General features: G+C 41.9%; 1 protein-coding gene across 2 annotated transcripts in view; it reads right to left on the bottom strand.

Annotated features, from left to right (window-relative positions):
• Window positions 1-12,088, bottom strand: part of COL21A1 (collagen type XXI alpha 1 chain) — a 201,449-nt gene that overhangs the window by 124,017 nt on the left and 65,344 nt on the right. For both annotated transcript variants that reach the window (XR_004645215.1, XM_034766296.1), the window contains exon 7: window positions 1,512-1,589. Coding sequence is in view for 1 of the 2 variants with exons in the window: in XM_034766296.1 (XP_034622187.1) it covers window positions 1,512-1,589 (78 nt within the window). In the remaining variant the exon portion in view is untranslated. The remainder of the gene's footprint in view (window positions 1-1,511; window positions 1,590-12,088) is intronic.

Genomic DNA, 12,088 nt, shown 5'->3' with positions numbered 1-12,088 from the left:
TGCAGCCACACACTAGCCTATGGGCTATATAATTGCAATGAGGTTTCTGGTATCTGTAATAGCACAGAATGTTACATCCTGAAATCTCCTAGCACATCAGAAATTATGGGGGTAGTCTCCTTTAGTGAATTACCACACCATTACCTTTGGTAGGATCCTCATGCAAGTGCGGACCAAGCAAACCATGCTTAGCTTACAAACTCTGACACAATCAGAATCCAAAGTGATATGGCCACAGTGCTATGCATCCTTTGACATGTCATTGCACCTTCAGATTTTCACAGTGACATGTGAATTTCATTTATGACAAAAACAAGTGAAACCAAACTGGCAAAAAGGGATCTTTTTATCTGGATTTGATCATGCAGAATGTGGTGGGTTTGCATTTGTTTATTTTCTGAATCCCATTAGCAATTTGTAAATATCAAGATGATGCAATCTTACAATCAAGTTGACAAAGCTTTATAGAAAGAATTATATCCAGTACGTTTAGATTTATTGTAGACTTTGAAGCTCAGCTCCTATTTAAGAACCTAAACAAGAGCTGGATGTACAAAAGTGCTCAGTACCTATGGCCAGGCTTGCCAAACAGCTCAGTATCCAATAAGTTGAGCTCTTTTGAAAATCTAATTACTTATCTGGTGTCTAAGCAGGAGTTGAGCTCTTTCAAAAAAATGACTATAAGCGTCACAATGGCAGCTGCTAGACATGGCACAGTTCTGTAAATCTAACTGTTTGTTAGGTTCTGAAATAGGAGCTGAACTCTTTACAACATTTGGCCCCACATGATTTAGACTTCCCTGCACCATTCTACAAACAACTAACATTTCAATATAGAATGAACTCTAACCAACCAAGTAAGGACAGGGCCACTTTTAGGTCACTCTTCAGCCCCACAACCTGGACATGAACTGATTAGGACTTCAGTTTTGTCTCATCCAAATCACATTGGATAAAATCCAGGCCTCATTGAAGTCAATTGGAGTTTTGCCACCAACTTCAATGGGGATACTTTTGACAGGAAATTCTAATTTAAAAACCTAGAAACCTATTGAATAGATAATAGATTTTAGAGATTAGGGGATTTACTGATGACTGTAGTAAAAAAATACTTTGCACTTAAAGTAGATAGCTCTTTTCATCAATAGATCTCAAGGCACTTAGTATCTCAAAGCATTTGTCACACAAGATTTAAAGTTCACTTCATACTGATTTCACATTTGCACTGTCAAGTAAGTAATAACATTTTAAGAATGTATTTCTAGGAAAATACAAAAGTCTTGTAAAATATGTTTGTTCTAAAACTAGGTTGATAGATGCCAGATACATGTAGCTGTTACCTGTTTAAACATTATAGAATGAGTTCCTCAAATTCCAGAAGGAATTTGTTTACCGTAGTTGAATAAATGCAGAAATGTTTATTTTAAGAGCTCATTATTAAGATAGCCCCTGTGTTTAGTTATTTGGATAAAATGTCAAACAATCCTGGAGAGTTCATCAATCATACTCACAAATCCCGGGATTTCACAAGCTGTTTCTCGGTTGTTTTGTTCTGGGTCACAGTAGATTCTTAGTTTCTGGACATCAAACTATAAGTCAAAGCCAAATACATTGTTCAGGAGAAATTAAATGTTAATCATTTGAGATTACATCAATGAATTTAAAATACAGTCTCCCTTAAATGGTCTGAGTTGATAATATAGACAAACAAATCTTTAAACCCATTTGAAGTCATACATGTCACGTAAGGTTGTCTGACAATTTCAGAATGTAGTTAGTGATAGCATTTTAGCCACACTGCTCCCACGGACTGATGTGTACATTACTTTGACATTCCATGGGTAAAAGCAACAGGACTACTTATGGAAAAAATAATTATTATTTTTTCAAAACAGTAGAAATCATTGTCCTGAGTCTTTGGCTGTGGATGAGGACTGCACAGCACAATATACTAAACTGTTTATGGTAAATCTTCCCTTATTCTATCTCTGTACAGTACCACTATCCATAATATTTAGATTATTGTGAAATCAGCCTCCCTTCCCATACTTCTGATTCAGATCCAATAGGTTTCATTCAGTAGAGGCTTTCAGAATACATTGTCAATAAAAATGAAATGCACAATTTAGTCTTTCATAATAGATTTTAATATAGCAATGTTCCACCAAACTGACTATTCTATAGAACAAGATGTGTCATGATGCTGAGAAACAGAATCTCAGTAATTACAGATAGAAAACAAAAAACATTTAGGTCATAAAGACCATCTTTCTGGCAGTACAAAATTGTTCCCTACTGTATATTCTAGTGCTTCTTCCAGGCTACTTTTAAATCTCTCAGGCAGTGGGTCTTACACAATTCCACATTCCTAAATCTTTTCTTAATTTCAGGCAAAATTTCCTGGCAGTGACATTTATTAACTAAGGAACAGCCTTCTTAAGAAAGTGGTTGAAGCCCCATTCCTGAAGCTATTTTAAAAACTAGATTGCACAAGACTATACAAATGTAATGTAGGGAATAATACTGATTTGGCAAGAAGGATGGATTAGATGACCTTTTATATCTCTTCCATCTCTAATTCCAGTAAAAATAAATGTCTGAGATTTCTACAAGAAATCTGCAACACAATCCAGTCTTTCTTGCAGAGAACCATTTTACAGCACGAACAAAATCTCATTGGGAACACTGACTCACAGACAGACCATGCAGTTCCCTAAAATTTGTTTAAGAGATTATAAAAAGAGGTCTCAAGCATTCCCAAAAATAAGTAAAATGCAGGATGCCCAGACAGAGAACTGCTAAAGGTCTAAAAACAAGACAATTTATTTGTGATGGGGTGTGGCCCCACATCAGCCTCAACAGGGTTAATGAGAGCTTGAGAGGCCAATTAGGTCAGCTGGAGTCACCTCAGAGAAGGAGGGCCAGGGTGAAGTGAAAGTGAAGCCTCACTGGACCAGCACTATAAAGCCATCTATGAAAGGGCTGGGCCAACATAAAGCCAAGAAACTGAGAGTAGAATGGGGCTGCAGGGGAAAGTCTTCAGTAACTCCCTGGTATGAGGGAGGTCATCAGGGATGAGGAGGAAGTACAGGAGGAAAGTAAGGCCTTGGAGCCTGTCCTGGAGTAAGTAGTCTGGCAAGAAGCTAGGAGGGGTGAAGTAGTCATGGGGAATAGAGTAAGCTCCAGTGGAAACCCAGAACCAGGAAACAGAAGACAGGGAGGTGTTGTCGGAAGAAGCCCAGGGAAACAGCGACAGGGGCAGGGACTGAGGACTTGGATTGCTTGTTATGGTGTCCCTGGGCTGGAACCTGGTGTAGCAGATGGGCCCGAGTCCCCCTGCCAGCCAGTGCTATAGTAGCACAGAGCCCAAGGAGGGGCTGAATACCTTTCCAGTGATGGCATTTGGATAGATGTCCTCCTGGACTTCGTAATCCTTAAGGGATGGACTAAATGGGAACCTGGCCAGAAGGCCGAGTTATCACAAGAGAGACTGTTACAGTGTGAGCAATGAGCAGCAAGGGATACATTCCCAGACCTAGACGCAAGGAGATGCACTAGCAGTGAGTAGCACCTGTGTAACATTCTGTAAGAAGGCTCTGCTTTAATCTCGGTGCATGTTCAAGCACCCTGATGATGAAAAGCACAATATATCTTTTAAAAGTCTGAATGTTTATATTAAAAAATTTAAGAAGTTAAACAGCTGAGAGAAAACAAAAGAAAATATATCTTTCAAAGAAACCAAAAAAATGAATCTAATTTAAGTAACTCAATATTTCCCAGAGTTGCTGCTATTATTCTCAGTCTAATTAGTAATGGCTCGTACCACACTGTTATAAATCAAGAAATCATAAGAAATTAACAACTGGATTTAATTTATTTAGCAAACATATGGAACGCTTTATGTACTGTAGTTTTATTGCTAGCAATTACTTATAAAGCCAAAATTTTGCTTACTTTTTTGTGGTAGCACATAGCTATTGAAAAAAGGTGTTTTACATTCCTTAAATAGATCAAAAATACTTACAGGCTTTTCCATATTTTATTTTGGCAGACTAGAATCAAACATTAACAATTTACAAGCATGATAAAGGCAGCACAGCAGGGACACAACTTCATATATTATGTGCTTTATGCTTCCTGTAAGCCAATGATGGGACAGTAGCTGCTTGCAACTTTTATTCTCTCCTCAATATGCACAAGTAATTCCTCTGACATCAGTGGAAATTATGTGAAAGTGTCAAGAAGAGATCAGGTACCCTTTCTTTAGATAAATGGTTCCCAATTTTGAAGGGCAACTGTCATTTCACTAATTTAACATCTCAGCTGTTTCAATTAGCAACCACCTTCCCCTTCAGTCAGTTGGTCTACTTAGCACGAGGAAGGGCGCAATAAACTATCAAGTTTATTATTATTATTTGCATTGCCATGGCACCTAGGAGTCCCAGTCATGGACCAGAACCAGAATTGTGGAAACCTAGATGGTTGTTAGGAAATCCCTGCTCCCTTGCTTGCAGCCCAGCTACATTTGTGAGATCATAGCTGGAAAGTAGGCAGGCATGTCAGGGCTGTCCCATGATATTTATGACATTTGGCAGCACTGTAAGGGTGGCAGAAACAAGCCTTTAGCAATACAGCCAAGGTCCATTTTCTGCATTCGGTCCCAATGTACTGCAATTGCCCACCTCTCATTCAATAGGTTTTAAGGCAATCCAAATTCTGCACCGGGTCAGTTTATGCAAGACGGGGATTGGAACACACCCAATTTGAATGGAGACTAAAATGTTCACAAACAAATGGGTGCCGAGCAACAGCTGAGCTTTAAGTTTGTATACAGGGGAAATGTAGTGGGGACAGCAAGCAAAGTGTGATGAGTGTTCTGAGTCTGATGAGTCATTCGTGAGCCTGAGGGTTTCTCTACATTGCAATAAAACATGCGACTGGCCCATGTCTGCTGACTCAAGCTATGGGGATATAATACTGCAGTGTAGACATTCGGGATCAGGCTGGAGGCCACGCACTGGGACACTCCTCCCTCACTGGGTTCCAGAACCTGGGCTTCAATCCGAGCCCGAACATCTACACTGTAATTTTATAGCCCCGCAGCCCAAACCCCACAAGCCCAAGTCAGCTGACACAGGCCAGCCGTGGGTTTTTAACTGCAATAAAGACATACCCTGAGTGTTCTGAGCCTGAGTCATCCCGGAGCCTGAGCCATCCCATTCTGCTCAACATGGCTACCTTTTGGGGATACTCCCAGCAGTGCTGACAGACTGCCCCTGCTCTTGCTGCTGAAGCAATGGCTGGTCACCTAGCATGGTTGGTCCACCATCTTCGGGATCAGCTGCAACTGGAGAATGCCTCTCTCTGCTCACAAATCCCAGTATCTCCAGTACCTCCAGTACCACCAGCTATGGACCCTCTGAAACATGGCCCAAAGGTTCCACTGCCAGAAAGATTTCATGGGAATTGCCAGACGTTCCATGGTTTTCTTAACCAGGGCCACCTTTTGTTCTGGATGTGTCCCACAATGTACCCTGATGACCAGACCAAAGTTGGGCTTATCATCCATTTATTGACTGGTGACTGGTGAAACCCTAGACTGAGAATCACTGCTTCTGGAGCAGATGGGCCCAATGCTGACTAATTTTGATGAGTTCATCCATGGCTTTTTGGTAACATTCGACAGTTTCTCAGACAAGGCTGTCAGCCTATCTCGGCATATGCTGCTCACTTTCAGCATCTGGTTGCCAACATGGCATGGAGAGGGTCAGCCCAGATCTACCATTTCCACCAGAGTCTGAATGACAACGTAAAAGATTGATTGGCCCAGGTCGAATCCCCCACAATTCTGAACTTGTATTGAATTGTGCATCTGGATCGACAGTCATCTGTCTAAGCGACGCCAAGAAAAGAAGAGGACATAGCCACAACTCCAGCTTAGACCTGCTCCATTCCAGCCGACCCCAAGCACTATTCCATAACAGGAGCCTATGCAGATTGATGTGACGCAAAGGCACCTCATGGATCAGGAGAAGGAGTATTGGTGATAGAACAACCTTTCTCTATTTTATGGTGGACTTAGTTACGGAGTACCCCTTTAAATCTAGACCCTTGGAAAACAACCACATCCAGCCCTGTTAGAGAGGTTGTGGCTCGATGTAACCAAGAAATTGAGTCCTCCACAAAAGCCCCCTGTTCTGCCATCTTGTATCTTGGCAGCCACAAACTGTCACCCACCACAATGCAGGTCTTCCTCCATCTCTTAATCCCGATTAGAAGTGAGCTGCACTCAGCTTTTGCTCATGAATTCCTGTGCTTCTAGTAATTTTATGGATGATGGGCTCACCAAAGCTACTCAACTTCCAGTGCAGAAGACGCTCACCCCAAACCACGTGAAGCCAATTGATGGTAGCATGAAACTGTGCCCCTCCAAGTCAAGACTGACAGGAAACTCTGCAATTAAGCCCTGGTCTACACTGGGGGGGGGGGAATCGATTTAAGTTACGCAACTTCAGCTATGTGAATAACGTAGCTGAAGTTGACATACTTAGATCGACTTACTGCGGTGTCTTCAACACGGTGAGTTGACTGCTGCCGCTCCCCCATCGACTCTGCTTGCGCCTCTCGCGGCAGTGGCGTATAGGAGTCTACGGGAGAGCGCACGGGGGTCGATTTATCACGTCTAGACTAGGTGCGATAAATCGATCCCTGCTGGATTGATCACTACCCACCGATCCGGAGGGTAGTGAAGACATACCCTCAATATAATCAGCTTGCCACACTTCCTGTTTATGCTCAGCATTTCTTGGCTCTCAGTGCATGATCCAAACAACTCTTGGAGGATGGAAGAGCTACAATTCAAGGCAAGCTATTGCCAACAACTGCATCTAGCTGAGTCAGATGCCCAGAAAACAAGAGGAGGAATGGAAAAGGCCACTACCTTCTGTGTTCAGCAGATTCAAGGAGACAACAGTACCAAAATACCTAAATTTTGCTGATGTATTTGATAAAAGAAATGCTGATATCTTACTCCCACATAGACCCTACAATGGCCCCATCAACCTCCAGCCAGGCACCAGAATTGTATTCGGATGGATTTATTCTGTATCGAAATCAGAACTCAAGGCCTTACGAGAACATGTTGATGAGAATCTTCCAAAAGAATTCATTTCTCCATCCACATCTCCCACTGGAGCCCTGATTTTGTTCATTAAGAAGGATGGTTCCTTGTGTTTCTATGTAGATTATTGTGCATTGAACAAAATCACTATCAAGATCAGTTACTGCTAGCCCTGGATCACCAGGCTGTTGAAAGGGGTTGGTGCTGCCAAGGTATTTATCAAGCTCGATCTTCTTGACACTTACAATCTAGTCTGCATCAGGACAATAGGGCAACAAATGGAAAACTGTGTTTTGCACGTCATGGAAATTTTGAGTATCTAGTTATGCCTTTCAATCTCTCCAGTGACCCAGCCATGTTCGAGCACTTTGTCAATGACATTTTTAGGGATATTTTAGACCAGTTCATGGTGATCTACCTGGATGACATCCTCTCCTTCTCAAAAAATCAAGTCCTTCATGACCAACACATCCACCTTGTGCACAAGCATATCTGAGCAAATGGCCTGTTTGGGAAACCCTAGAAGTGCGAATTTGATCGCCTTTTTGTCAACTTCTTTGGCTATGTCATTTCTCCCAACCGACCCCTGAAGATTGTCCACAGTCATGGAATGGGCAGCCCAAAGAATGTCCATGATGTCCAGTGTTTCCTGGAGTCTTCCAACTTTTACTGGCAGTTCATCAGGGGGTGTTTGAAGGTGGTGACCACAATTGCCCGGCTGCTCCGGAAGAATACTATATTTGCTTGGATACCAGAAGCCCAGTCCACCTTTGATTAGTTAAAGGAAGTACTTACATCAGCACCTATTTTTTATTTATAATTTCTTATTAATTTTTTCCAAATACAATACACCAAAATACTAGATTCATCAAAATATATAAAGTAAGTAAATAGGGTTAGGATAAATGGAAAGGAAGGGAAGCAACATAACTATATTCAGGATCTACGTTAATCATAGACCTCTCAAAAAACAGTCCAAATGGCTTTGAATTTTTCATGCTTTCCCTTTCTATGGAATGCCAATCATTAGTTAGCTACAAGGTCAACCATATCATTGAGCCAGGCAACAATATTTGGTAGGAATTGACTTTTCCATTTTTGTAGGATTAATTTTTTAGTAACCAAAGCTGCATGTTGTTACCAGGTAATTTTCAGGAATACATCCAAGAATGAAACCTAAGGGGTAGAGCTCCAATTTAGCATCCTGTATCCAACTGGTGCTTTGACCCTCCTCATACCAGAAATTCTTAATACAGGGACACTTCCAAATCATATGAGCTAATGTAGCATTAAGGGACCTACATTTTCAACAGCAGTCAGCATTTATGAGGCCCTTGTGAGAACCAGCATATTAAAGTGTTTTTGGTGAATAAGCCATAATCATTTAGTTCTATAGTTGCCTTTTTAATATTAGTTACAATTGTATTTCATTAGGATCAGCATCCATCTTGTTATATCCAGACCTGGCAAAAGCCTTTGTTGTCGAAGAAGTTTCTTCCAATTATGTGATTGGGACAGTTTCAATACAGTGGCACAGGCTTCAGGGAGTTCTTCGTGCTTGCGCATTTTATCCCCGTAAACTGATGCCTGTGGAGCAAAACTATGAAATCTGTGACAAAGAACTGCTGGCCATCAAGGCCACTTTTAAAGAATAGCACCGTCACCTGGAAGGTGCATGTTTCCCAGTCCAGGTATATATGGATCACAAGTACTCAGAGTACCCATGATTGTAAATCTCTCAATCAACACCATATCTGTCAGTCCCTTTTTTCCAGGTTCAATTACACTGTAACCTATTGCCCGATGCCAGGAATGGTAAACCTGCCTTTTTGCCAATGTCACCATGAACAACTTGCTGTCTCTCATGAAGTCCCTCCTATTCTTCGATCCATTTGCAGTGAAAATTATGGCAACTGGCACAGATCTAGCTTCTGACTCAATATTCTCAGTCAAAAAAGGGATCTTATTAAAATATTGGATTTATACCTCAAACAGTCAGCCACATCTAGCAATACTCTGGCTATGTTATGATTCACTCCAATTGGTCATTTCGGCCCCCCGGAAAACCCTGAGGCTCTTGAAATCTCAGATGGCCAAATATGCATGTTTTCATGTAGTCCTACATCAACTCCTGTGACACGTGCACTTGAATGAAGACTCCCTGCACCAAACCCCTGGGCACTTTGATTCCACTGCCAATTCCATCTCAATCGTGGTCATCCACCTCCGTGGACTTTATCATTTACCTTCCCAATTACCAGGGCCACACAACTGTGCTAGTTTTTGTCAACCTACTTACAAAAATGTCCCATTTTGTGCCAGGCATTCATATTTCCACTGCAGCGGTCACAGCCCAACTGTTTTTCAACCATGTATTCAAACTCCCTGGTCTACCATCTAACATTACATCTGATCAAGGACTGCAGTTAATTTCACATTTCTGGAGAGAGCTGTTCAAGTTCCGATATGTGGATCTACAGGTCTCCCTGGCTTATCAACCCCAGGCTGATGGATAGATGAAATTAATTATTCAAATTCTTGAGCAATACCTTGTTGCTTTATCATTACCATTAGAATGACTGGGTTTCACTCCTCCCTTGTCAAATTTGCATATAACAACTCTCACCAGAGATAAAACCACCACCATCCTTTTTATGCCAACAAAGTTTCCACTCCCAGTTCCACCCACCCATGCCACAAGTCTCACATGTACCCAGAGCCTTCAATCTAGTCAAACATGTGCACCATGTCAAGGAGTTGAAAGTCCACCTAGAATTGGTCATAGGGGATTACAAACAAGGAAACCCTCATATCATAGTTGGAGATAAAGAATGGCTCTTCACATAGCACATTGGCTCTCCCCAACCTTCACAAAAGTTAGATTACCGATACTTGGCCCATTTTGGGTCATCCAGCAGATCAATCCTGTAGCCTTCAAACTCCAACTTCCCAAGATGATGAAAACATACTCAATGTCCCATCACCCCTCTGAAAGACCATATCAACAACTCCTTTCCCAGATGAGTTCAGCAACCACCTCCACCCATCACTGCCCAGGAGTACCTGGTGAAGTAGATCCAAAGTTCGCCAGGGGAAGCTCATGTATCTTGTTGATCGGGAGGGTAATGGGGTGGCTTATTGTTGGTGGAAGCTGACTAACGGCATACACACACACACCCTACTTTGAGAATTCCATCAGTCACACCGTGATAAATCAGGTTGAAGGACACCTGGCAGGCATCTTTTTCAGAGGGGTACTGTGAAGGATGTTCTGAGCCTCATCAGTCATCTAAGGTAATTCCCTGAGAGTCTTAAGGGACCACCCAATCCACAAGCAAGGGTCTAACCAGGTGATCCCAAAGCATGTGTATAGCTTCCTAATGAAAGCAGCCGTTCCACTCTGCTCAACATCACTACATCGTCAAACATACTACCAGCTGCCTGCTCCAGCCTCTGCCTGCTCCTGCTCCTGCCAAGCAAGTCCCCTGGATGTCCTGACTCAAAGTGGAATACCAGTGGATTAAGTTTCAGTAGCACTACATTTGGGAACACCTTTGTGACGCCGTACCCCATAATGCTTTATGGAAATATGCTTATGAATATATATGACATAACTGGAATATGTGCTATGCTACATATTCCATGTAGCATATCTATGTAAAGGTTATGATCTACTGAATCTATTAATCCTATCTGTATGCATGTATCATTTTTGTATTGGAAGTTCTGAATATTGGCTGTGTACTGGCTTGATTTCTAAATATCTCCAGTTCCTGGAGAAAGGAATGTTGAAATTAAGTACCTAATCAAGAAACACTTAAAGGACAATGAATCTTGGAATGCTCCAATCCACATAAGAAGTCTACTTGAGGACCTTCAAGATAGCATGTGACCTATGGTTACTACCTGGTGTGAAACTGTGAGTCATGCATGGACATGTGACTTGCCCAGGTGACTCCAGAACTCCATCTTGGAGCTGGACTTTGCATAGGAGTGAGGAGGGGGTCTTCACCCGCAAGAGAAAGTCTATTTAAGCCCATGGGAGACCCCTTCATTTGGTCTTCAGCTGGCTAAAGAGAGCCTCTCCACCCCCCAGGATACCTGAAAGAAACTGGAACAAAGGACAGTGACTGCAAGGGGTGTGAGTGATTGCTGGACCCATGCTAAAAGGAGATTAGTCTGTAAAAGGGAGCATTCTGGAACTGGTGAGGATCTTATCTGTATTCAGTTTGATTAGACATAGATGTGCGTGTTTTATTTTATTTTGCTTGGTGACTTACTTTGTTCTGTCTCTTACTACTTGGAACCACTTAAATCCTACTTTCTGTATTTAATAAAATCACTTTTTACTTATTAATTAACTCAAAGTATGTGTTAATACCTGGGTGGGCAAACAGCTGTGCATCTCTCTCTATCAGTGTTATAGACGGTGCACAATTTATGAGTTTACCCTGTATAAGCTTTATACAGGATAAAACGGATTTATTTGGGTTTAGACCCCATTGGGAGTTGGGCATCTGAGTGTTAAAGACAAGAACACTTCTGTTAGCTGCTTTCAGGTAACCCTACAGCTGTTAGGGGACGTGATTCAGACCTGGATCTAGGTTTGCAGCAGGCTAGCGAGTCTGGCTCAAACCAGGCAGGGCACTGAAGTCCTAAACTGACAGGGCAGGAAAGCAGGGGCAGAAGTAGTCTTGGCACATCGGGTGGCAGCTCCCAAGAGGGTTTCTGTGATCCAACCCGTCACAACCTTAACTACAGAATAAGCATTTCAGAGCCCTCCAAACCATGATGACATGAAAGAGAAGCACTATATACTGCTGTATGAATAGCATATACAGAACTTTCATCTCTGTTATTTCATTTGTTTATTACTGCATCAAAAAACATTCTTCCCCTGCCCTTAGAGTCCAGTAGTTTTAAATAATGTTTATTGCCAAGACATTGCTTTAACAAACTGTTCATTTT

The sequence above is a fragment of the Trachemys scripta genome, chromosome 3, assembly GCF_013100865.1.
Source record: "Trachemys scripta elegans isolate TJP31775 chromosome 3, CAS_Tse_1.0, whole genome shotgun sequence".
In the NCBI taxonomy this organism is placed as follows: domain Eukaryota; kingdom Metazoa; phylum Chordata; order Testudines; family Emydidae; genus Trachemys; species Trachemys scripta.
This window is presented reverse-complemented; position numbering and strand designations above follow the sequence as displayed.